At 37.7% G+C, this 27,667-nt stretch overlaps 1 protein-coding gene across 1 annotated transcript; it reads right to left on the reverse strand.

Annotated features, from left to right (window-relative positions):
• Nucleotides 1-107: 107 nt before the first annotated feature.
• On the reverse strand, nucleotides 108-27,198 carry PPP1CB (protein phosphatase 1 catalytic subunit beta). The gene is made up of 8 exons (XM_058835363.1): nucleotides 26,806-27,198; nucleotides 16,156-16,287; nucleotides 12,640-12,870; nucleotides 12,185-12,289; nucleotides 7,447-7,518; nucleotides 4,213-4,364; nucleotides 2,469-2,603; nucleotides 108-1,840 (listed from the first exon to the last, which is right to left on the reverse strand). The coding sequence occupies exons 1-8, from the start codon at nucleotides 26,855-26,857 to the stop codon at nucleotides 1,736-1,738; spliced, it is 984 nt and encodes a 327-aa protein (XP_058691346.1). The 5' UTR covers nucleotides 26,858-27,198; the 3' UTR covers nucleotides 108-1,735.
• Nucleotides 27,199-27,667: the final 469 nt, after the last annotated feature.

The following is a 27,667-nucleotide window of genomic DNA, read 5'->3' on the forward strand; positions in this document are numbered from 1 at the left end:
CAGTAACGGATATATTGTAAAATTTCCTTTTTTTTGAAAACAACCAACACCATGTGTTTTGAGTAACAGTCAGGTATGTTAAAATAACCAGTCAGACTTCATTCAAATGAATTAGACAACTTTTACTAAATGAAAAAAACTACATTTAAAATATGCATTTAAAACAAAATGGAATTAGAAAAGAGACTTAAATTCATTTTAAAGAACTTGCTCACTGTGTCAGAAATCAATAAATCTCTTGCATTATATAATGTGCCAGTTCATAAAACATAAGTTACTAGAATCCTCAATTTAATATTTTCAAAGACAATACTGAAGTCAAGAGTTTTACATCTACTGATGCGCATTTAGAATGGTATAAATCTACAGCCTTCCCCCAAAGAATCTTACTAATTTGCAATATTCAGTAAAAGCTTTTGTAGTTGTGTCCAGTAAGTATTGCATCCTAAAGTATCACAAATTTGTGCCTTTCATTTATCCTACTATATATTTTGTATCTTCTCTCTATCTTGCCATTTGCCAATGTTAACTCTTTTAATAAAGGAGAGACCTGAAAAAAATACTGCGTAACTCTTGATCACGTACAGAAATTATTGCTACTATAGTACACTACAAAGCAGAAGTCTATACAATGGTATATGAAATTTGATCATGAAAATCCAAATGATAGACTCTTCAGTGATGTAAGCCTTACTATAGGGTTGGACATTCCTGTAGCATTTTCAGCTCACCATGTACTGTATATTGAAGAACATCCATTTAAACATACCCTCTTCTGAAAAAGAATGTCAGCTTTCAAAGGCTTAGCAAATAAAGATCTTCATGTTCTGTGGAACTATGTAAGATGAATTTTGATGCAGGTAGGAAGTTAACTGGAAGCTAAGCATGCCAAAGGTGTTTCATGCTAATAAAACTAAAGCCAAGGTACCACTCAATCAAGTTACCAACTAATAGGCAATATCATTTTTGTCCTATCTAAGTTAAATGAAGTGCCATCGCACAGTGTAATGTCAATAATTTAAAATAGTGTAGTGCACAAATTCATTGTGTGGCAGTTTAAGTTAAAAGGTCAGGACAGGTTTCTCTGTCTTGATGTATGTTGGCTGCCAAGCTGTCCAGTCTGGGCATTTGGGACTCAGTTTGCCATTTAATCATTACTATACTATAAACTTTGCATTATAATGGGGCACACTGCATTATGATGAAGAAACGGGATTAAGGGGAGGGTAAGAGATCAATGGCTGTTCTAAAAAGACCCTTCCTCATATCAATTTCAAAGAGCCAGGAAATAAGACTAGATACCATATTCGCATCATTCTATCTACAAAATAACCAAAGTAAAAGCAATCAAGCAACAATAAGACCACATTACACTAATGGAACATCATGCTCTCATCTGGTTTAACTATTACACCAAGTTTTAACTGGGATGTTGGTCAACTTTAAAAACCGTGGTAAATGTGAGTATGTAGTTGAAATAGTTTTTTCCTAATTTTTCTTCCTCTCTATGCTGGCTATTAGAACTTGGCTATTGTACTTGTTACAATACAGTGTCGCACATCTTTCTACTAGAAAAAAATTAATAAAGATCCTTTACCCGTCTCTTTAATTTAAACGTGTGACATCATAAAGGGTGTCAAATGGCTGGATGGTTTTACAGTGCACACTTATATACTGTAATATGGAGTTTTGTCCTTGACAAATCTGATGGTGTTTTCTACATTATTTCCTTTCTTCACCTCTTCTTCGGTGGATTAGCTGTGCGAGGTGGAGTGACTGGACGCCCAGAATTCAGTCCACCATACTGGTACTTGGCTTTCTTTTCAGATGGTTTCAATATCTTAGAGAAAATAAAGAAGTTCCTTTGAGTCAGCAACAACTAAGAACATTTCAAATACTGTTAAGCCTACATGAAACCTTGTTCAGCAAGAACAAGAGGGATGAGGGTAGTGGTGGGGCAGAAATCACATTGCAACTCTACAAATTTCTTAGTTCTACATGCAACAATAACAGTAACTAATTACCCCACTATGTTGAGGTGGAAAGGAGAAAGAAAAGGAGCTAGAAACACATCCAGGAAGGAACAGGGAGCAAAATCTGATCAAAGGGTCCCTTATAACCATATTAAAAGGGTCCCTATAACCATTAGTTTGCATAATTGTGTACTCCAATCACTAGATATGAAAAAAAAATAAAAAAATCACCCAATTAAACTTTAAATTTTGAAAGGAGCATTTGAATAGAATGAATAACTTAATATGCAATAGTTTGGAAAACATCAAATCCCAGTTTTCCAGAGAACAGCTGGTTTGTAGTTCCAGTTGCTCACAAATGCCAGCCTACTGTGCAGTCCTCTCTGTAGCCCAAGAACATTGCTTTACATTAACCACCAGCACGTCAACAGGAACACTAATGTGGTCCATACAGCCCAACACCTATAGCCATCTTAATGCACAAATATACCATACCTGGAAAGAACACATCAGAGTTTCGTCCACACTCATCATGCCCCCTGCATTGTCAAACTCTCCACAATAATTTGGAGCTGAGAACAGTGTGACCAACTGCCGTTTAGCAAAGAACTCGTATCCATCCTCAACCACCTGTCAATACCAGAGAAATCAAAACTGCTTATGTAAGAAATCTTGAAGGGAAAAAAAAATCTTGAGGCAAACTGGACTTAATATTAGAAAGATACTTCATCAAAAAGTTATTTTATGTCTTGACTTTCAGACACAAGTTCACTCATTTCATCTTATCTGACACTGAATACCAGGCCAGGTAGCATACCCCATGTCTGACACTTCAAATGTTAAACACACATCAGCTTGACTGTTTAATATTTTCATAGCTGAAGTCCAATTATACACTGCCAGTGTAAGGCATTCCCAGCATTTTATGCTTTATATATAGAATATAGATGTTTGACCTAATTAGCTGAGAGCACACAAGGTCTGGATACCACCTTCACAGCAACTTGAAACAATTAAGTTTTGCTTAAATTGGTGTTGATTGCACACACAAGTGCAGATGATTTTAGAGCATCAAAATTATAAAAAAAGAGAGTAATTCTACCAGATCTTGCCTAAGAGCATAATGCACCTTTAAAGTCATGGACGTAGTATGATGCATCAGCTAAGAATGTTCCCTCTTTCCCAAAATAAAAGCTTCACGTTACAATATAGTACAACTAGTACACCCAACTGCTTACTTTGGTGCAATTATCATGATCTTCTATAAGATTTCATCTGTCTTTTATAATGAACTGAATCAACTATATGAATATAGGAAATCAGCATCAATTCAAGAATTGAAAGAAAACTGGCATCAATCTTGATCAGCAATTAGAAAATCCAGTCAGCATGTCAATACTACATGTCAAAAATCAATACTTCTCTAATGTTTTAGCAGTAAATTTACAAAGAAAAAAATTTAAGTGTTCTAATAATCTACCCAAGCCTAACAGTGACACAGAATAAAGAGCCTATTTTTGTTTCACAACAGGAGGGAACTTCTAAAATTGACTAAATAGTGAAACTGAAACATTATACAGGAAATTGAAACCTGAGCTTCACCTAACTAGCACTCTTGCTTTAAGTAACCTAATAAAAAAGCATGCTAAAGGTTGACAGTGCAAAAACAGACTGAGTTAAACGTGCTGAAAGAAAAACAATCCATGTCAAAGTACTCTAGATAGCCGAACCAAAATACTGGCAAACAGTGAAAGTTTTTATGTACAGACTTGTTTTAGAGAGAGTCAAAATGCATTTAATATTTCCATGAAGCAAAGCAGAACTAGTTTAAGCCAAACCTTAAATTTAAGGTCTGGCTTAAAGTTAGTTTTAAGCCAGACCAGGGAATTGTCTGCTGCTGAAGCTGAATAACTCAAACATAAGTGTAAGTCTCAAATTCAAGTCACCCCGCCCCTTTAAGCCTGGAGAAGTTACCTCTGATGTTCACATACTTCAGCCTAACATTTAACAGACAGTACCAAAGGAAGAGATCAATGAATAAATCCAGTGTTAGTATTCTACTCCACTGACATTAGACACACAGTTCAACATGAGGCAACAGAAGGATACAACCTTTATAGGCCCTTTATTAGAAAGGTTTTTTCCTCTGGAAATAACACAGTGAAAATTAAGTTCCAAATACACACTACTGATAAGGAACAAGAGAGGTTTTAAGAAGTGAAAGCAGTAAAATTCATACCTGATGAGCTCGACAGATCAAATCCAGATCATGACGATTCAGAAATTTACTGACCACATCAGCACCAAAAGTGAAAGAGACCCCACGATCATTTTCACCCCAACCTTGCACATCTTTGTCTGGGTCAGACCACAGCAGGTCACAGAGCAAACCTTCAAAAGATAATACAAGTGAAAATGCCAGTTGTAGGGTATTTTATGATGTAAAACAGTTCTATCGTAATTACCAGCACAACTCTCCTAAAGAAATTAAGCCTTAACAACAAATGTAACAATACTTTAACTGCAACTCAGACAAAGTGTACAGTCTGTAAATCTGGAGATTGTTCCCCCCACCACTGAAAATGCTTTGAGATGAAAAAAGTCAGAGCCAAATAGTTCTCTGAAATAATATTTTATTTTAATATTCAGTGTGTTTACATTGAACATTTGAGGAGTTTAAAAATATTAAAGTGCAAGTGTACTAAAAGGCAACCATCAATTTCACAGCTCACCAAGAAAGCTTTGAAAACTGCAGTAAATTTAAGTCCTATGCAAGGCCAGTCATAAATGCAGCAAGTACATTTGTACTTGGGTTTCTGAACACAAACAGCTTTGATTCTTTGCCACCATTCATGAGGAACCTTAGATGACTAAATCAAAATGTAACACATCAAAACACTGATATATCATTTCACATAGCACTGTCAATTTGCTTGGACCCCTGTTGACTATTTCAAAAAGCCTCATGACAGCCAGTGTGGAATCTAAGCTAGAACAATAAGCCACTTTGGCATTTTAGCACTGGTCAAGATTTTTTTTTTTTGCTGCCAACAAAAGGTCAGCTAACTCTAGAGTTAACACTGGGTGTTAAAAAAGATTTCTCTAGATCAACTGCAATGCCTTTTCACTTATAGAACTTTCCAGAAATATTAACATGAGAAAGAATCAGGCCGATCCAAATACAATACAAACAAACCTCCAAATGTTTGAAAGACATTTCATAGCTTTCCATTAAATTGTATTTTCTTTACCTGTGATGACCAATAGGCATATAAATACTTAACAGCACTGTTTCACGATCTGAAAGATATGCCAGCAGGCTCCTTCATCTGCCATTCAGAAGTTTGATTTACATTTACACTTGGGTACTTACTAAACAAAATATTGAAGATGTTATTTCTTAAACAACAGATCCTTCAAGCTGTAATCAGGCAAACCAATGTCTGAAACCTATTGTGCAACTACACCATTTTATATTTATATACATTTATCAAATTGTCCTCGGTGCCAGAACGGTGCTCCTCTCTAACAACAGGCTAAAATTTTATTTGTTTTTAGAAGAGAAAGAACAAAACAAGTACAACTGTATTTTAGATAATATTTCTATCTAGAAATAAACTACTGAATACAAAAAGTGCATGACAAAAACTTAACGATACTAAAACTTAGTTCTATATTGAGTAACTTTGTTTTTCAAAACAATAATTGCCCTGAAATCCCTAATGGCTTCTTACCATGAATTTCCAGCAAGTGACAGAACCTGCTTGTCTCTGCTGTCTAGCACGTGCCTCCTCTTCTATTCTCTCTCCAAAACCAAAAAATCTTTAGGGTCATATAGAACAATAGGAAAATCTGTCCTAACAGGTCTTTAAATTGCAGTTGAAGTTGCAAAGGCTTTTTTTCATCAGGCTAGAAGAAGCCATCATAATTATCTAATCCTAGCACAGCCACATGATCATCTACCAAAACTTCTGTATCAACACAAACATTCCCCAAGCGACACTTCTCCACAAAGGCATAGCTTTGAAGAACTTGAAACTTTCATGGAAGTGAGACTACTTCAGTTTATTTTTAATTTTCTACAAGACTTACTTCCATTATGTAGAACCAATTTCCTTAAATATGTTCAAAAGATGAAGACCTTTGTGACTGTACCAAAGCACCCATGCCTCTGATGAGACTTTTCATTTTAGGTCTGAGAGTACATACACAGCTATTGCTTCTGAAAGCAAAATTAACAGTACAAAACACTAAACAAAACAAAAACCTTTAACAAAAAATCTCCATACTTATTTTTAAAATGTACTAAGAAGAGAGATGATTTTAGTGGAGTGTTCATGGAAACAAAAACTATGTTCTGTAATGGCATTCCTGAAGTGGAGGTAGCTCAAGCAATATTATTCGCCTGCTGAATAAAACCATCATTTATGGGAACGCTGATATATGCAAAGATGTTTGTGCTGACATTTATTTGGTTAATATTAAATTAATAAACAGCATAAAAGAACAAACAGTGTAGTAATTTATACTACAGAAACACTCACCAGTCTATAATGCATCTTAGTGTCAGGAGTGTATATATTGGCTTGCACAGAAGTGGTATTGATAAAGGGACAGTAGATATATTAACATTAGTCCCTGAATTACTCCCATGGATCAGTATTAAGGAACATTACTGGAAACAGAATTCTTCTACTTCAAAGTTTAATTGTAACTTATGTTCAAAAAAAGGGCTTAGATCTTCTATCTCCTCTGAAAGTTAATTTCACACCACTGTTGAAATCAACACTTTAAAAACTATCCCATTGTACTGCTCAAGTCTTTTCAATCCATTAGCAAAAAATGTAATAAATGAGACACTGAGCAAGACTGATTAAACCATTCAAAAGAACATTGTACAGAAAGCACTAGCAATTTGCATCCAACACTTACAAACAGAACAATAACCTATTAGAAGAAAATTTCACAACTAGTACATTGATAGATGCAGTTGAAATTCCAACCAAAGTAAGAGTTGTATTTTTCAAATTTAATGAGGAAGGAGACAAATAGAGAGAAGCCCAAATAATTAAACACACAGGAAATTTAACTTTGTTGTACTGTTTAACTTTGAACAGTTATGTTCCTTGATAGAATAAAAGGCTTATGTGTGACTAACCAAGACAAGGGGAACTAGTTTTTCAGTTTCCTTTATCTTTCATTAGATTTCTAAGATATTTTAAGGGAAACTTGTGAATAATGTATCCAAAAACATGTATAAAAAAGCCAACAACACATACAACAGTCTTTAACATATCAGATAACACAGCCATCATGAGGAATTAGGCTCATATCCTCTACAGGCAGCAAGGAATATTGTACTGTGAACAGAGATTGCATTAAGTCAACTACACTGCTTGCACAGAAATTAATCAAACCTGTTTAATCATTAAGATTAAATGTTAAGATTAAGAATAAATTCCATGTCACTCACCTGTGTCAGGAACATCTGTAGGTCTCATAATTCTCCGGATCTGCTCCATTGACTGGAGATCTGGAGACAGTCCTGTAAAAGTACAAGAAAACAAGTGACTCATATACGCATTTTACCTGTGGAAAGGGTTCCAGAGAACACAAGATTTGAGGTTCAAAGGCACATAGCATCCATTGTTTCCACTGCAACATAAACAAAAGGCATTTTGCTACGAGACAATTAAGTTGCTGAATAGAGGGACAGAGAATAATGCAAGTGAAATTACCAAGGGGTTTCTCATTACCATTCTTTCAGCCATGGAGGCTGTCATCTAGCGTAGCTCAGCTGCTTAAGTCAATTATAAAATCACAGTACTTTGGTTACTCAAAAAAAACCCAAAAACCACTTAGTACAGACACAGCTATCTTTCAATAGTCTAGCCATTAACATTCAACTACAATTAAAGACTGGAATTCCAAAGCCACCCTTTAAGGAGTTTACATCCTAAGCTCCTCTGCCTGAGGCATATAGTCATGAGAGAGCCTGCTAGATGCTCTAGTATCTTAACATGTCCTTAAATAAAGGTCCTAAGTGTCTTAAATGATTTAGGCCAAAGTATCTAATTAGGATAGCTGCAAATTTGAAAATAGAACATGAAGACCTAATTTGTGATGAAATACATTTCATATTAACAACCCATATGAATTTGACTCAGTTCGGAACTCTGAACAGGACAGAAGAAAGCTGTCACTGGAAAGGTCATTTTGCATTTCATTTCTCTGTGTAAAATAATTTCAGCTAACATCAGAGCTTGCACAGTGGCAGTGTGTATGTTACCAGAACAATGATATTTGACAGGAACCAAAGCATTTGATACAGACTTGAGGAACTTTTCTTCAAGTATGAAGATTTTAGATTATTTTTACTGAAGCAGTCCTATGGTAAAAGTCTTCCATCATCATCAGCTTGCTAAAGTTGTTTTCATACTGTTGCCTTGAAGTTGTAAAGGATGGCAGAAATCTGACAGTACACTACTTAAAGGGGGTATAAATCAAATATATAAACACAACAATATAGCAACAATAATACAAATTAAATTAGACAATCAGCCTTTAAACTGACATATCTACCACTTCCCCAGATCTGATCTATTTGCACAGGCAATTTCATCTCAAGTGAAATAAGCACAACCAGTTGGTGACTTTCTATGAAGTTACAGCTTTCAGCATTTTAGGATGCACGCAAAATATATCTTTAATCCCTGGAAGTGTTCAAGGCCAGGCTGGACAGGACTGAGCATCCTGGCCTAGTGGAAGGTTCCTTGCCCACAGCAGGGTCATTGGAACTAGGTGAGTTTTAAGGGTCCTTCCAACTCAAAGCACTCCACAATTCTTTCAAGGGAAATGTAACTACAAACCATGTCTCAACCCTGTGGCTGTCCATTTTTGCGCTATTTTACTTTACTGTAAAATAGCAAAACCTTAGAGAATTGCCTACAGAAGTTTTGCAGACTTCTTTGTAACCATTTCTTTTCCCAAACATTTTCATAACTCACCTTGCACAAAAAGAAATGTCTTGAGGATAATGTCTCAAATTCATACAGAGAAAAATCCTACATGATCAGTGTTAAATGAAGGATGTAAGAATGCTAAAGCTCACTCTAAAGCTGCCACCACTGAAGTGATTGCTTAAATCTACAGTGTACTAACTACATGAGTAAGTTGTCTTGTCACAACAGCTAAACAAAGAAAAAACATCTTTTAGTATACTATTTTTTGAAGCATAAGGCCACCTTTCCCCTAAGGGAAACAAAGAATTGTCATTACTCCTGGCAGACTCACCAAATTTGATGAGTCTACTCTCTGACTGGGTGGAATTGGTAAAGTAACTGTGATAGGTACTAATTTTTATAGTGTAATCTTTAAACACTATGTAAATCAAGTAGAATTAAACATCAACATCCAGCTCATTGTTATCAATCTCACAAGAAAAACAGAATTGCAGAGCCTGAAAATATTACATAAATGCAGTATCTTACTGTATAAACACAAATCCCATCTCGGAGCTTAAATCCAGTGTGGTAAGACCAATGTATTCCATCAAATATGACACTACAATATGGAATTCCATTCACAGAAACTTGAAACTAATTACATAAATTCTCTAAAGAACAGAGCTAGACAGTGGTAAGAGGATAAGAGGACCAATGCTGTACAGAATGCAGAGAGAAAGGGAGAGGTCAGGAATGGTTATGGAATAAGTTTTAATGAAGTGAGATAAAGAGCAAAGTCAGTAGCTAGTTGAGAGGACAGTCTTAAAAAAAAAAGGACGAATTATGACATGTATGAGGAATGTGGGAAGAGAGGGAGGTGATGGAAAAGATATAATATGAAAGATCCTTTCAGTAGCATGGACATTTAGAGACAGGGACAGCAAGAGAAGTTTGAGTTATATTGTAAGATGGATTACTCAAAACAGACGCCCAGAAAAGTTTAGGTAAAAGAGATGACTCAAGATATTAAGCTATTGTAGATGCCTACTGGGGTTGAAGTTAGGTGCCTTTTGTTTTACTATGTTATGCGGTTTTGCAAAGTTTTATTATATCCCAGAGGACAATGTTTTTAAAATAAACTATGCAAAAATGCGCAATATAGTAAAAAAGGCACCTACCTTATATCTACATGCTAGCTTCAACCTCCAGCAGAGTTGAATGTTTTGTGTTGCTGCCTCAGTATTTATTAGAGTAACATCATGAAAAGGCGTTGAAAGTCCATTACTTCATTGTATCTGGAATGCAGTTTGGACAGGACTGGAGAAAAGTGGAAAAAGGGCAAAACTTATTTCTGTGCTGAATGTCCACTTCCATTTATTAGGAGCACACAGCACAATAGTAACCTTTTCACTTTGTTTCACAGCCGCAGATCAGTCCAGAGAGCAATAATTTCAGTTACAGAATAAGCCCATTGAATTTAAGGGGTAATTAGCAATGAATAACAAAGTAAATACTTCTTTTCATAAGAAGATCCTTAAAGCATACTATGCACAAAATAAGCTCTTGTTTTAATGAAGTAGAAAAGCATTTAATTCACACATGCCACCCCCCCCATTAACAATGAAACTTGAAATTTTTTTTTTCTTGAAAAATAGGTCTTGAGACTTAGTTTTCATAGTTCAGGTCTCAAATGCATACATGCAAAGCTAATAGTTTGGTCAGAGCATTCTGCTCTACCTGCTAAGCTGCTTTGATTATCTTCCACCTGATCTTAAATGTTTGCCTAAAACACTCCAGTATTTGGTTACTATTCATTCTCTGTTAAAAAAAAAAAAAAAAAAAAAAAAAAAATCAAAAACATATGTTGATACTAAACCAGCAATTCTTTCATGAGCTGTTTTGGAGACAAGTTTATTACATGGGTTTTCAGCCACTGATATTTGGCTACCTAGGTGCAGAAGTGACTTTATATCTCACATTCTTAAAACTGTGAGATCTAGCTTGTAAGATAGATACCAGTTCTTAAAAGAAGAGAACACCACCACAGGGCTTGAGAGCAAGATTAAAAGATGAGCTGTAAGCAAACAGGTCTTTTGACAAGTCAGTGCTACCCAGAGACTGGCAGACCCAAGTGTATTACTGCACTAACTATGTTTTTACAGGGACTTAATATCTCTGAGCATGTTATGTGTAAGACCCTGATAGCTTATTCTGCCAGGCACTGAAGGCAGAATCTTTCAATACAAGATGCAAGAATACTCCAGACCATTTTTAAAGCACATTCCATACAGGCATAGCTCTTGAATGGATATAATATTTATTAATTAAGACAGGATGGTAGCCATAAATATAACCTCATGAAGTCTGGAAGAGTCTGCTCAGGAACTCTGGACCAGACACAGTTTCTAATTCCAAATGGAGGCGTTCAAATTAGATGTTTCTGCAGTGCTTTCATTTCCACTAATTTTCATCTCACTGGCAACACAGGTGTGACATCTACCAAACCATTTCTGGATCACTCAGTGAAAGACATTTTAGTTGCTTATTAATGGAGGCAGTTACAAATACAGCTGCAAAAGGCAGGATGTCTCTTACTACAAGTAATTTAAATTCTTGTCAACTGTTTGACACTGCAAGCTTTTGAAAACCTGTTAAGCATTATTGCCTGTAAAATCATGGTGAGACTTGTTCTACAAAGAGAGCCCAAGTAAGTTCCAATATTCAGACAAGTCACAGCCCTCAGTCAGAATAATACCAAACACTTTTTTCAGTATACCAACAGGGCAGCACTGGGATAGGTACCCACAGAATGCTGTTAACAAATGCCTTGCTTCAAGCTGCAGGCTTGACTGAGTGACCTCAGAGGTCCCTCCCACCAAAGTGTAGTGAAACAGCTAGAGGCCGAGAGTATAGAGCCATATACTTGTGAAAGCCTTTCTTCACTACTAGATATGCCAATGCATGGATCTATAGTAACAGCAACAAGTCATGTGGCAAAGTAGGCAAATAATTCTAAGTAACCTTCAGAGAGGGATACACTGATGGGAATTCTCAGAGATTCACTTCCCCCTCAGGCACAAGAGGGCCACATGTACTAGGTAAGAATCATGGCTACTGACAAGTGCACAGAAGAGTATGACCTTTACAGACAACACAAGGTTAAATATCTCCAGCTAAATATCAGATATACACAGCCGCACTCCATTTGGTATAGCATTAACCCAAAACCAGTTTAGATACAGGCTCTAAAAGCAGCCATCAGCTTACCTCCATGACAACAGAAGATTTTCTCATCCACAATGGCTGCAATCGGCAGACAGTTAAAACAGTCTGTGAAGGTCTTCCACAGCTTAATGTTAAATCTCCTCTTGCCTACAAAAACAGTGTGTGACATTAGGAAGAGAAAGCTAGTTTTTTAAAACCAACCCGTCATGCTTATCAGCACTTAAGCAAAAATGTTACCAAACTGTCTCCATAAGGTTTTACTTCTGTTAGCACACTTAAGTCTCAATCTCTTACAATAGCATTTCAAGGACAGCAGAAGAAAAAATAGTAATGATCCAGAGCGACTTTAACCTTGGCTTGGAAAGTATTTTTAGAAAGTTTCAAAGCAGGTTCACACAATATTGAAACCCTTGCAATACAAGAGTCACTATGACAAGTGCTTCCAAAACACAGTATTAGTCTGTTGTAGTCTTTCAGAAGTAGTAGATTTTGCTTACATTCATCATAAAATCCATAGATTCGATTGATACTAGCACACTCATGATTTCCTCTTAGGAGAAAGAAGTTTTCTGGGTACTTGATTTTATATGCCAGTAATAAGCAAATTGTTTCCAGAGACTGTTTGCCCCTGTCTACATAATCTCCAAGGAAAAGATAATTAGCTTCTGGTGGGAATCCTCCATACTCAAATAATCGAAGCAAGTCTGTATACTGACCATGGATATCACCTGAATGAAAAAAAACATTTACCAAGGATTAGTGCAACAGCATAAAGATTTACACAAATCAAGAACTTAAGCCAGCTAATTAGTTTTTATTCAGTGATACTAGAAAAAGCATTAATATTACCTTTAAAAATTGGCAATATGCATCACAAAGGCAAGAATCATTAAAGCTGAAGTACTCACAGGACATAAGTAAGTCACATATCTGCAGAACTGCTGTGTCAGGTATGAAGCCAATCTGAAACCCAAAAACTATTAAAGCCTTCACAAAATAGCATAAGCTTTCTAACCAAGCTTTAATTAATTTAAATTAATACAAGGTCAGAAAGAAAACCTCTAATTGAACAGGTATATGACCAGGAAGCAAATGTATCACGAAAAAGTCACATTATTTACTGCAAAAACAGATCAGTAAAGAATTCAAAGAGACTGGAGAGAAACTGAACTGTACTTTGTGCTGGCAAAGTACACTTACTTCAAAGGTCAATTGCCATAATATTGCTGTATTAAGAATCCCATCCACCAGCATTTAGACTAACTCCTCCTTGGACACATGTAACAAGCAATACAGAGACTCAAAGACTAGTATCCCTTAAAAGATACTCAGCCCTGCAGCTTGTTCTTAGATAAAATACCTGTCATGTCACTCTTCACACTGACAACTTTAAAACTAGGCCTTCCACAGAACAGATCTGTGTGGCATTTACATCACGACAGTGAATCACATCAGCGAAGCCAAAGCTAAACTGTCTGTAAGCTGTCCACATGAGTGAAGATGCCAAAGCTATTCTACAGTAATTTGCAGCATACATGCAATTTATTCCAGCGGACTGGAAAACTCATTACCAGAGTGAATGGATGCAAAACAGGTAAGCCAAAGCCCTTCAGTACAACCTGTATGCTGTTTAGATTCAGTACCTCCTGGTCCTGTACACTAAGCACTACATTACATAAATGTATTTTCACTGTTGCTGCTTGCTCAGTGACAAAATCCTGACTTTGCTCAGCAGTTATTCTCCAGTACAGCATGAGCTACTATTGCCTGAAAAGAGAAAAAAGAACAACTCACACAACATTTTTCATCTTAAAAAAGAAAATATTTCCCAAACCTGTATGCTCTCTGATTCAACTCTTAAAACACAGTGGTAAGAAGAATATATGCTATATTTTATTCCTTTAAAATTTCCATATAAACTGCAATACTTCCACCTTGAGGCAGCATTCTCCCATAACTATTTCCCACTCGGGGAGAAGAATCCCTTTCTAATTTTCTTCTAATAAAGGTGATCAGAGTCTATTACCCAATTTCAGTCACAATCTGAAGCACCACTGGCTAAAATCTTTTTCACATATGTTGCAACAAGAATGACTTGTTTTCTAATTGACATTTGGAAGCCTCCACATCACAACCCGAAGAAAGCAGAAGACTCCTCAATAAATAATTTCTGCACTGAGTCTACATCTTGAACTATATTATCAAAACCCCAGACTCTAGCACTAATAGAATTAACTACCAAGTAAACACACTACAGAAAATAATATTGTGTTGTCCATAACTACTTTCAGCTATACATGCGTACCACAGGGACAAATGCACTTAATGGGTAAAAACATTTTATAAAAACAATTTTAAAAAGGGACTAAGGCATTCACCATTCCATTCAGGGCACTTAGCATTTTAAAATACAGCTTCATGTGAGCACAAGTTGAAGTCTACCAGATATAAAGATTTACATTAAAACCACATCTATTTTAAAATGGACATTTACATAAAAGCATCTTTCATCTTACATTAAAACACAGTCATTCAAGATGTAGATCTTATTTTGAACTCACTTGATTGTAAGACAAGACAATCCTATGTTCCTCAGGCATTGCCTGAACACACAAAAGTACTAGTTCAAAGTAGTACCAGCTGCATATTTTGCTTTTCGTGAAAGCAATCATCTTTATTTCACTTTTATCTAAATGCAGCTTTGACAATTGTTCTAATATTAAATTTAGATACACCCGAGACTTCCTGGGACTTTCACTGTGTTTGGAGAAACACAGTGATTTAAGATAACAAATGGTTTATTAACTGTGCATTAGCTACACCTATTACTGCACACCTAACAGTCCTCTGAACTGCCCTGGTCTAAGCAGAGGAGGAACGAGCTTTGAAGTAGGCCAATTATTCTTTGCAGACCTTGACTTATGTATGAACTACCTGAGTTTCCATGTTTTCTTCATCTAGGAATACAATAAGACTACACTACAGTGAAAAGTCTACAGAAAACACAACATGATGAACTTGCATTTTACCTTCAACTTTATGTCATTAGGCAAGTTGGGCTGGTTTTTCCTCCCTATCCTACCAGCAGTCATTTAAAAATGAGTTTGCCATTAGTGGTTTGTTTGCGGGTTTGCGTGTTTTATTTTGGGGTTTGGTTTTTTTAATTGGTAATATCCTCTCTTAATGTAAGAAACACGTCAGACATTGAATCTGTCAGGAAGAAGCTAATCCATGTTTGACAATGTAAGTAGTAAAGAATACAAAGATTGTTTCCCCTTTAATATTATTACATTTTAATCTAATTCAAGGAATTTTATGCTTTCAAAGACATTGCCTATTGTTAATGAACAAGTTGAAGGATGATTACAATCTGGTATTTACAATACTTTTTAAACATTTTTTTTACAAGCTTGTAGTTACAGTACACTTTATCTAAAGTCCAGCATTTTATAAAGGCTTAGTGAGGTAAAACCACACGTTTTATTTGTGTTTCACAGTAATATTGATGTTTGTTAAAACATGCTGCAAAGCTCAAGGAATTTGTTACATGGCAGCTAAGCCTAATTTAAATCGGCATTCAGTTTTACTTTCTCAACTGAAAGACTAACAATGCCTTCAATTTTTCAAGTGTTTCATTTCACAAGGTCTTTGTTTTGTTTATGCTTTGAAGTGAGCAACTGCAACATGGGGGTCTTTTAAAAGCACTGCTTTCTGAAATAGTGATCAGAAGAGCACTAGCTCTGTGCAAGCAAGGAACAGGATACAAAATTTGCAATAGATGAGGGCACAAGCAGCCCTTATTGCCAAAGAAACTTGCTCCAAAAGAGTGTGAGGAGCATCAGTAATGTACCAAGTGCTTTTTCATCACTTAATCCAATCAAATCTGAAAATTACATTCAAGATTCTGGAAACTTCCCTCTAATCCCAACTCAAGCTCATTTGCCTGACTTGGTATTCTTCTAATCCCCCAGCACAGAACTAGATTAAAACACCTACATATCAAACTTACATACCACAAATTTTCAGAGGTGCCTCTAGTTCCAGAAGAATAGGCTGGCTAAGAAATATTTCCCGTGATTTTATGCACAAGCCCCGAACTTCTGCTTCGGTCATCTGAACAATCTTCCCGGGACGACATCCTCGTACTGAAATTAGATATTTAACAGGTAAGGTTACAACCTCAGAGATATACAGCAAGAGCTAAATGCAGATGATCTATATTAAAAATGTTTATTTGATAAAAAGACAGCATCACATTCTACATATGTACCAAATACCTTAGAATTCTGCTATCCAATGAACTGTAATATTAATCTCTGATACTGTAATCTGTGCTTAAAGATCCGTATGCATTCCTGTTGAATCAAGTCTCAGAAGAGAACAATTTAACCTGCGTTTTTGTCCATATCTGAATAAATAGCAATTTTAATAAGTGTTTAATTTAACAATTCCTTTATGCTACAGTATTCATAAGAGCCAAGAAAAATCTCGAGAACACAAAACCTGAAAACATTTCCACGTTACCACAAGGTAAACTTCTTTAGGACAGTCGAGTTCAACAGCACTAGTTAAGTGCAAAGAAAAAAATCATAGACATGATTATGTTTAGATAAACTGAAACTGCCACATCAGGAACATCACACTAAAAACTACTAAAGTTTGACAAAACTTTGATATATAATGGCTCTTAAATTATTGAAACCTTTACAGCCAAGAACATTCTAATTAGAACAAAATTGAATTCACAAAACCTGGAAGTCGGGTACTCAGACCTATATTTAGCATAAAATCAAAAGCATTTGCATGCCATTGCACTCCAACCAATATCTTCTGCCAAGTTTACCTGCAGCTGCTTCTTTCTACAAGTATCTGTATGATTCCTCTGTCAGAAGCTTTAGTGTGTCTTTAATGAGGCAGCAAAATAGAACAAATGCACTTTGGTCGATCCAGTTTAGTCTTGCATCTCAGCATAAACCAAACTTCAGAGTTCAAATTAATAAGCCAGAATCTATCAGTGTCTACAGCAGGCAAACATCCTGTCCTGCCATCTGCTTTAGATGAAAGCAACATTCAGCATTAAACCATGGTTGTACCAACAAGGGAAAGTAACATGAACCTTTTGCAGCTCAAATCCAAGTGCTTTCAAATTCATGCATAGTAAAACATTACTCCATAAAAATTTTAGCTGCAACTTCAGCTAGTCTAATAAATTTGTGACCAGAAGAGCAAAAACTAGTTCTTCATACATAGCAAATTCCTAGGTCACTTGCTTTCCATCTCAAAAAAAAAAAAAGTAAGCTTGTAAATTATTATTTATTTTAAATTAAGATAACCCCCCTTTTCCTTTTATTTCTGCTTAGTTCCTAGAAAACTGACTATATAGAGGAGGTCAATATAATTACATCTAGAATTATCTCCACTGTGCAATGGGGAAGAAAGGATGTGAAGGAAAACAGTAGGTCTTTGGACTGTAGTACTAGGAAAGCCCAGTACTACAGTCCAAAGCGTTAAAGTCAAAATGCACTGCTCTGGATGTCACTGCATACTTGTCCCAGTGTAATTGTACATATGACCATGCCAACACTGTCCTATAAATACTTCTTTTTAATAAACACCACACTTTTAAAGTGGAGGTTACGAAGCAGTCACAGGAACATGTGAAAAGGCAGAACTGAAGAGCAGTTTTCAAAAGCAGGGAAGAGATATGAAATTAGATCCTGCAACAGCTAGTTTGAGTGCCAAAAGAGCAGGAGGAATAGTCTATCTGAAGCTGAGGATATACTGGAAATACTTAGCTCATTAGAACCTCACAAGAAGAAGGCTGTGTCATACAGGACTTCTTTCAGTGATGCCCTGAATCACTACCAGGTGATATTTACCAAGTCACACTCCTTTTGCTACTTAAGCTAATTTGTTTGAAAAAGCAAACAGTATTTTGGCAACACTCATGTTATTATTCTTCGTGAATTAAGATATTCACTTACATATCAGAAGAATAGAAAGGCAAACATCAGAAACAATCAATGTGACTTGCAAACAAGATATGCCTACAGGCTTCCATTTCATCACACCTCAAACAAATGAGCGATGTTCTTACAGATACAACTTCAGCCCCATTATCAGCAAAAAAACCAACCACAAAAAAAAAAACAACCAACCAACCAAAAAACACAAAACCCCAACCAAACAAAAATTCAGGCTTGACAGCTTTGCACAGGATTTGACTATCCAATTTGCAAGGTACCAACATGTTCCAATAATCTTCATTTCAAATCCTTGTGTTCCAATAGCTTATAAAGATCCCCCTTCAGAGACCTGGAACGCCTTCTTGAGAGGCACAATAAACTGCCATTATACACAAGCAGAGTCTTCATAGTAAAATATCTGTAATTTTAATTAAACGATTGCTCTATTTTAGACCCATAGCTTGCAACGAAGTCACACCAAAGCACCATGAAGCACAATAAGCTTTTCAGTCATGTCTTCCCACTACAGATAGTGCATTATTTTAACCATAAGCAATGATACTCTCTTCTGTATTTAACTTTCATGATGTTTTGCAATACCAGAATGATACCATTTCACATAGATCAAAACAAACAAGTGGAACTGCACGTTTATTATATCTGACCTAGTTTTGGAACTCAAACCCAGGAAAGCCCACTATATACAACATTCATGTTACCAGAAGCAGCACCAGACCAAGCACTGAGACCAAAAACGAGATAACGGTTCAAGTACGGCACCCATAATACTTAAAACAATTTGGATCCAATCAGTTTTTCTTACAACACCAGCCTTTAGCTCCCCTTGAAACTCACACAGAGGTTTAAACCTGGAACATTTGCTTTATAGGACTGATGCTTTGAGTGGCGCTGGATTTTTTCATGAGAAGGAAGACACAGAGAACATGCAGCTCCTGACTTCATAATTAGTCAGTCAGTCAGTGCCTTGATGGCAGTTCTTTACTTCTAACAGTAGACCCCTAAATGCTGCAAGTCCTCAACAGACAAATCAACTAAGCAACTCATTACCTCACTTCAGATTTTCCAGGCCAATAGACACTTCTAAAACTCTGACAGGTCTATCATTCTCAGAAAAGGAGACAGCACGCACCTGATGATCAGTCACTTCCATCCTTCGGGAGGGGTGCAGATCTGAGCCATCACACCTTTGCAAAGCACCCTCCACCCAAACAGTCTGCAGCTCCAGAGTAAACATGTAGGTTCAGTTACATTTGAAAAAATACAAAACCTGAGGTTTCCATAAGGAATAATCATCAATACTAGTTAAGATAAAAGCAGTTTTCTCCCAGAGTTCCCTGATCAGTAACAAGGGTACTACATATTGAGAAATTAGAGGCTCCTGTGACACTGACAGGCTTAGCAATTCACTGGATTCACAAAGACACTGCCAAGTAGTCATCCAGAACAGATGTCCCACAGCTGTGGTACAAGTACAAAAGTAAGACTAAGCACCTATTTCAGCAGCTTACATTACTAGAATTTTGTTCAAGTTCCCTCAACTGAGCTGAGCTTTGTATGGTTTGTAAACAATACTGCATTTAGTTTTTCAAAAGTCAAATCCCCAAGAACAGATTGAAGGGGAGGTTCTAAGAATCAGATCGAGAGTGTAAGAGATGTTTTTCAGACTAATTTACAAATTATTATAGCTAACCACTCAAGCCATAATTTTACACATAGCAAAATCTGTAGCTGACATCCTTTAACAACATTGGGAAAACCATCATTTTTAACAGTTCTCAGTTACTTAGGGCAGAAATACCATATCAACATTAAAGGTAAATTAATTCTCTTTAATTTAAAATGCAGATGCTGTAAACAAGCTTTGATTTACATAAATTAGCCTTTCAATAGGGACAGTAGGGACAGCACTTCCTGTTGTAATACACAAACTCACATGCATAGTGCTTTGACAGAACAAGACTTTCCTCCAGTTGAGCTTCAAGCAGAGTGACATAGCACAGGATAAAAAGAAATAAAAGCAAATATATACATTGAACACTAAGACTTATTTTAGCACAACAGATCATACAGTCACCCAAAAGCTACTCTAATTCATATTAGAATAATCTCTGCATCTACACAATAATTAAGCAACCTTAAGAAGTTCAGTAACAGTAATTAGCAGTCCAAGACATGAGCTGCCCAGTGGCAGGTAAGAAAAACTGCAGCAAAAAATAGTATTTTTTTTTTAAATCTCTCCAAAGTCAAGACAGAGAGTAGTAGATTATGTAAGACAGTACTGGAAAGGAAAAGGAAAGTGGATCAATAATTGGCTGTTCCAAGTTCCATTGCATCGCTTTTTTCCATAGCCTTTCATGAAATGGAAAAAATGTATTTAACCTGTTCTGTCACACTGCTTCTGGTGTGCCTCTCTCTAAGCAACTAAGCTGCTCATTTTGTACCATCACTAATAGTTTATTCAATTACTAAGTCAGCTGTGGTATGCACAGTGACCCTAAGCATTTACCTGGTGCTGGTTTCCGAGATCACATTGTCCTGTTTACCAGACATAACACTCACAGTTTTATCATAAAATCAAAACCCAGAGACTTCTCCCTAGTATCATGAAAAATTGGGTCAGCATTATTGCTAATAAGCATGCTCCTTTCCATTCCCTCTGCTTTTCTTTGCAGACAGGCATTTATGTAGCCTCACAGTAGCCACACAGTAAACTGCATTAGTGAACTGGTATTTTCCTCCTAGAACAAAGATACAACAAATCAAAAATGTAATCTAAATAGTTCCCCAAGTTGAAGAATACATCCTCTGTGAACTTGATACAAGGCTAGTAAAGAATAAGGAGCTGGTTCTGCTTCTTTCCACAGTAGCTCCAAACAAGCTTATGTCTGAAATTATGGCTTCAGAAATCAATTTTGCCAGAGTAGATCTAAAAAACACTCCCAAACTACAACACAAGATTGCAAGCATGCAATTTTACAAACTGCACACAAGCAATTCCCTTGAGCTTACATTCCCCTCAACATTCTATGGGATGTTTAATCATTGGTGATGAACAACTCACCAAGCTTGATACAGTTTTTTTGTGCTTAAGAGTACTTTGGAGTACTTGGCAAATGCTGAACAGCCTGTCAATAGTAGGAGCAGAACAGATTTGAAAGCTAACAGTGGCATTACCTATGACTTGGGAAAAAACCAAGCAGTCCTCACATTTTTGGAAATGCATTCTGAAGTAATCTGCTCCCAGTACTTTTTAAATCCAAATTACATGCTTTCATGAGTTTAAGTCAAGAATCCTATACTGGATTATAAAAGTCACTCTCAATTCTAAAAGCAGAATTTCTACTCCCTTAAATTATTTTCTTTTATTTAACTTGTTCAGCCACCACCCAAAAGCAGCCACTCCCTACCTTGCAGCAAAACAGAGAGTTAAGCCAGCAACACAAGTTTTAAATTTTCAGAACTGCTGTGACAGAGCTAAGCTTAAAATAGCCCTCTTTCACAAGTTACACTGGTGGACAACAATAATATAAATGAACCCGTTAGAGCTTTGCTCAATTCAGCAAGAATATATCGCTGAACATACAGCTCTTCTGCAGTATACCCAGCAAATCCCTGTACCTTTCCTAGGGTACATCACGCAAATTTTTCACTAAAAATAGAATAACTGGTCTTCCAAGGAGCTTTTTCTCTGAAAAACTGTGTTTTTATATCAAAGTAACTTTAAAGTCTTTCTAAAATTGCCTTCACTAGATGGCCTTGATATAAAATATTTTGATGAAGAACAGTGATTGCTTGAGAACTCATTTTAGCAGGTTTATTTAACATCAAGCACGAAGTCACTGCAGTGTAAAAGACTGCCCAAACCTTTAAGTGGAAAAAAAACCTGACAATGAAGTGGTGTTGTTCTACCAAAACTTGAATTTTACATTCTTTAAATACATACTATCCAGCAAAATTAATACTTGTGGAGAAGAGGCTTTATTAGAAACAACTATGTAAAATTGCTTCAGGGGACGCTCCAGTAAGCCCATGAAAACAGGCAACCTTTACCCATTCCTTCAGCTTTTCATGGACCACCTGCTTTCTTACACAGAAGTTCCATAAACTAATTGATGTCTCAGTAACTCTGTATTATACATGGTTCCATGAATGGTTGAAGTCAATGCTGAAGGACAAGATCACATGTTAGGTATTTACTGTTTGCTTAAGTATGCTTGAATCAAAAACTGAAGCAATCAGCAAAACCAAAGGTAGAAGCCTCTCACAGTGCAAAACCAAAGGTAGAAGCCTCTTCACAGCAATATAAATGAAGCCTCTTTACAGAAAGCCACCGTGTACCTACTGGCCTGGGTTTCCCTAAGCACATCCTCTCTTCCATACGGTAAACTCCCTACTGTTTACTAAGACACACACCTATAAACGTAAAAGTGCAGAGATCAATTCCAGCTGGGCTGCCTTATATCCAGAAATTTTAAGAGACAGCACAGAAACAGAAAGCCCAACACCCTGACAGAAATACAGAAATCTTACTTAACACCATTCACAGCACTCTTTACAAGTCAAGGTTACACCTCTTCCACTATCTCTGCTTTGATATAGAGGCAACCTTTACCATACATCTCTAAATTTAAATTAGCTTAGAATCTGGCTTAACTGTAGACCTGGTGCACCCACTTAGCTTAGCATTGTTGCAAATTTCAGGGCATTTCTCAGACAGGGATATGTGGTAGTCCTAGAGAAGGAAAACACAAATAGCAATTTCAGCTGCAAAGCCCAAGAGAAAAAGAAACTACACTGAGAAAAAGCTTCATTCAGATGGAAGTGTAGGATTCAAGGAAACACTTGAATCACAGCCTTCCAATACTTAAAGAGGGCTTATAAGAAAGATGGAGACAGACTGTTTGATAGGGCTTGCTGCAATCAGACAACGGGAACAGACTTGTACTAAAAAAATAAAAAAAAGGTTAAGAGTAAAGATATGGATGAAATTCCTTTATAGTGACAGTGATGAAACATTGAACAGGTTGCCCAGAGAGGTGGTAGATGCGTCATTCCTGGAAACATTCAAGATCACACTGGATAGGGCTCTGAACAACCTGATCTAGCTGAAGCTGTCCCTCTCACTGGAGAGGGGTTATACCAGGTGACTGTTACAAGCTCCTTCCAAGCCAAACCATGTTATGATTCTGTATTCCACATCTGATGTGCTCATGTGGGCATATTCCTGTGCTGTCCACAGCTACAACAGACTGGGAAAAAAAATCTATCCACCAGATGGCATAGCTGGGATGGTAGGAAGGAAAAAAATAAAAACATTAAATAAGTACACACACTGAAGCAAAAATAAGACCATCATTGTCGTGTACTGTAACATAGCTAGGCCTGACCTGCAATTCTTCATACCAGCACAAGAAGGAAACACTCTTTCAATGGTCACATATCACTCTAAGTCTTTTAGCAAAGCTATGGAATTCTGTATTTAAATGACCTGCAAATCTTTGAAGATTCACTTATGACAGACAGTAAAACTCAATGCATCTCCAAGATACTGAGGCACACATGTCAAAGCACCAGCATCTCCCTCATTCTTCTAGTAAAGCAAAAGGAATGAAAATTTAAATCTGGCAGCCGGTACCTGGTAGACAGAGATGAACTAAAAGAAAGCATTGCTATGTTCAGACTTTATGTGTACACTTGAGTTTTTACCTTCCTACCATTTCTAAACAGTAGTTATTTTTAAGGTATCATTAACTAGTGGCTAAGTACTAGAGATGTTGCAAGAGAAAATCAATTCAAAATGGGATCTTACCACTCCTAAATTCACCACTTAAGCAATGAGCAGAGGATAAGAACTTGGTATATGCAAAAGAACACTGAAATTAAAAGCTAATATCCTAGAAGACTATTAACATCCATTACAGCTTGGTTCAGGTGAGTCTATGAAAACTACCTCTAAATTTAACTCAAGAGTTAATAGATCTAGTGTTCAGCACTCAAAAGAGCTCCAAAGAAAGAAAGTATACATTCAAGCTAAGCATGTGGGCACACTCCTTGAGGACTGGGAAGATGTTCTTGAATTCTCCCAAGCAGCCCTATATAGGCTATAGGCCACTTCATACTGATATCTCAAAAAGAAACCAAAATCACAATTAGACACAAAGAAAGTAAGTCAATTTAAGTAGGTAATTCCAATCAAAAGGCAAGTTAATGTGTCATATAACCCAGAAGCAACAAGGATAAAAACAGAGTAACCTAATTAAAGTTGGAGTAAGAACTCCTGACAGTTAATATCACAGTCTAGAAACAGGTATCACCACCCAGCAACCCAGTGGCAGCACTGAAGTTTCCTATTGCTGTGGTTTTTGATATTTATTTCCTACCCTAGAAAAATTACATGTACCAGCCACTGAGAGACAACTGTAGACTGTTATACAAACTTAAAGCCATACATTTCATTTAAAGCAACCAAAAAGACTAAATATATACTGCATGACAACACTACTTTTTTTTATTATTTCGCTGTGCTTACACCACAAAAACCATGTTTCCTTATCTTTCTAAGTCGAAGTGTAAGTAATGGAGCCAAACAACTTGCTTTGAACAAGATAACTGGAGATACCAGTGAATAGAAATTTTTCTGCGCAACCAGCATGGGAAGGGATTCATACTCACTTTACCAGAACAGATCAGGTAAGCAATAGAATGAGCTTCAGAATGTGAGCTGATAATTGTACCAAAAAAATAAAATAAAATTTAAAAAAAAAAGCTTCATTGTGGAACACTGCTGTTTGAACCACAGCTTAGAATACTGTATGCTACCAGTGCAACAAATAAAAGATATTAAAAAGAAAGCAATGCATTCCTTTAATTGCTGCCATTTTTTTCAAACAAAATCTGTAAGAATTACCTATTATGTTTCAGATACAAGATGTTGTACAAGACATTCCTCTAACATTAGCAGATGACAAGCAGAAAGAAAGCACCCCACTCCCCCTAAAAATCTTTGTAATCTCTGCTCAGAGTTAAAAACAGATTTAGAAACAGAAAAGAAAAATTACAAGCAAGGCTTGGTTCAGACGTTGTACATACATATATCCATAAAGGTGAAAGTACTATGGAACACAAAAAAGCACAGATTAGGCTGCTGAAACACAAGATAAAAACCATAATCCAAAAACCTACAGTTGTAACACAAGTATTTATCCAAACTGTATGGAATACATATTTTAAAAGCCTTCAGAAAAAAAATAAATAAGCAGAGTAGTACTTAAGAGGGAACAGAACAATCCAACAGGTTGCATGCCAAAACACTGCAGAATCCCCTCCTCTTAAAGTACTCTGTATTTAAATTACTACGCTATTGTGGAATAATTATCTTTCAAACTTCAAAACCCCCAGAACTATAAATATATATGTATCTTAATGTCCCACTCAAAAAAAAATCTGCCCTAAAATGTCAACATTTACTAGGTTATTATTTAGTTTGTCTTAAAAACCTACCTATTAATCTGTGTTTCAACATCCAGAAAAGAGAGTTTTATCTGCATTACTGATCTAAGAGAAACTTCAACTGATACTTGTTTCTTCATACCATACTACACTGCATACCTTAAACCACAAACATAAGCACAACTGTTCAAAGATTTTATGTATTTTTAAATACGGATTTTACCGCTCTTAATTTTCACATAGAAAAAGATGAGATGGCAGCTACTCAGAAGTCCTTAAAGCCCTAAACTCCCTGCTTTGTAGTAACTCGGCTGTACAAAACTCAGCCTTACAAAACTTGTTTCACTTCCCAGACTATACATGCTCCATAAATTCCTTCCTATAAACCCTCTGCAATGTGATCCAGCTATCTAAGGAGTACAGCAACCAAATAAATGAACAGCACATACCCATGCAAATACGCTCATCACATCTCCAGCATACCAGGTATTTGCTGAATGTGGAATAAAATATTAATGGAAGAAGAGGCCTAAGAAGACTACACATTCACGACATAAATGAAAATGCTAGCAGTAATTCCTCAGCTCCTCCAAAAGAAGGCAATAAGTGCTCTTCTTCGTTACTTTAAAGGGCAGAATCACTATTTAATACACAGGAAACCCTTCAGAACCTTTACCAGCCACTCATGAGAGCCACTTCTGGAGACTGCCCCGTAGGCAGGCTGATGAATGTCAGCGCACTAAATCCCTCTGCTTCCACCACTCACGTACACACAACCCCATACCTAACGCAGCTCGCAGACATAATTTCACACACGGAGAACTGCGGCCACAACCCCACCGGAGGGGCGGGGGGAGAGAAGGCCGTTCAAGAGCTCAGCTAGCGAGGCGTCCTCGGCTCGCCCCATAGCCAGTCAGCTGTAGCGGGGTGAAGAAGAGAATACGGAATAGGAGGCTTTTCGGTTTTTTAAAATCATATTAAATAGGAAGGCAGCCAGACAGGGCGGGCATCCCGCGCGCACACCAGCCCCTCCTTCCTCCGCGGGGCAGCAGGGCCAGGGCTCGGGGCACCGGCGGGACGCGCCGAGCCCGCGCCCGGTCGCCACCCCGGGCCCGGCGGCGCAGGGAAGGCGATGCCCCTGCCTTCCCCATACCGCGCCGGCAGCCCCAGCTCTTGTCGCGGGGAGCGGCGGCGGTGCCCTATGGCTCTCCGCGGCGCCCCGCTCACCTTCCAGCAGCCGGGTGATGAGGCTGTCCACGTTCAGCTCCCCGTCCGCCATTTTGTAGCCACCAGACTCGGTCCCGGGCGGGGAAAGGGCGGGGTGGAGGGCGCTCCACGGAGGAGGAGGAGGGGCAGGGAGCGGTGGCTGCAGCAACAGTAGCTCCCCCCACCCCCCTCCGGCGGTCCCCGGCGGCCGCCCGGCTTCTCCCGCTCCCTCGCAGCTAAATGGGAGAACGCGGCCACCGCTCCTCCCCGCGCCTCCTCCCCTCCTCAGGAGCCACCAGGGCGCATGTGCCGCCTCGCCCGCCGCAGCCTCTCCGAGCCTCGGCAGTGCGCAGGCGCGGCGGATTCGGTGGCGCAGGCGCGGAGCAGGCTCAGCTGTGCCCCGCCGCCCGCCGTGTCCCGGCGGCCTCGGGCGGCGGCGGCGGGCGTGGACAAAGGGAAGGAAAACGAGCCCCGGGAGGCTGCGTGTCACCCGAGGGTCACCGCTCCGCCTGCTAGCGCCGCACCTGTGCGATCTCGCAGTTTGTTAAAAATAATTCAAAGAAAAAAACCCTCTCATAACTGGAATAACGAGTTGTGCTCGTTACAGTGCTCCTCTAACGCAGTTGTCAGAGAAAACTATGGTTCGTGTTTCACTAAGGCTGGACCTGCTAAGAGTACTTTTTTGGTGATTTCTGGAACTTTTTTTTTTTGAGATGAGCTCTCTAAGGATATGTTTACATACTTCTGTCGGCATGCTTGCCTTGGATGGACAGAAAAGTGCTTTAAAATGTAGGCGGTGAAAACCCACTGTGAACTGGGAGAGCAGATAAATATACATGTGTGTTGACAAAGTAGCAAAGTGCAGATGTTCTAGAAAAAACAG

Source organism: Poecile atricapillus, chromosome 3 (assembly GCF_030490865.1).
Source record: "Poecile atricapillus isolate bPoeAtr1 chromosome 3, bPoeAtr1.hap1, whole genome shotgun sequence".
Classification (NCBI taxonomy): Eukaryota; Metazoa; Chordata; class Aves; order Passeriformes; family Paridae; genus Poecile; species Poecile atricapillus.

Bases quoted from the DNA above. Each gene is read 5' to 3' on its own strand.
- PPP1CB (XM_058835363.1), bottom strand. From the start codon at position 26,857: ATGGCGGACGGGGAGCTGAACGTGGACAGCCTCATCACCCGGCTGCTG. The intron at 12,290-12,639 runs GTAAGCAAAATC...CTGTTTTTGTAG, and splicing joins CTATGGATTTTATGATGAAT to GCAAGAGGAGATTTAACATT. The intron at 1,841-2,468 runs GTATGGTATATT...ATTTTCTCTAAG, and splicing joins CTCTGATGTGTTCTTTCCAG to ATATTGAAACCATCTGAAAA.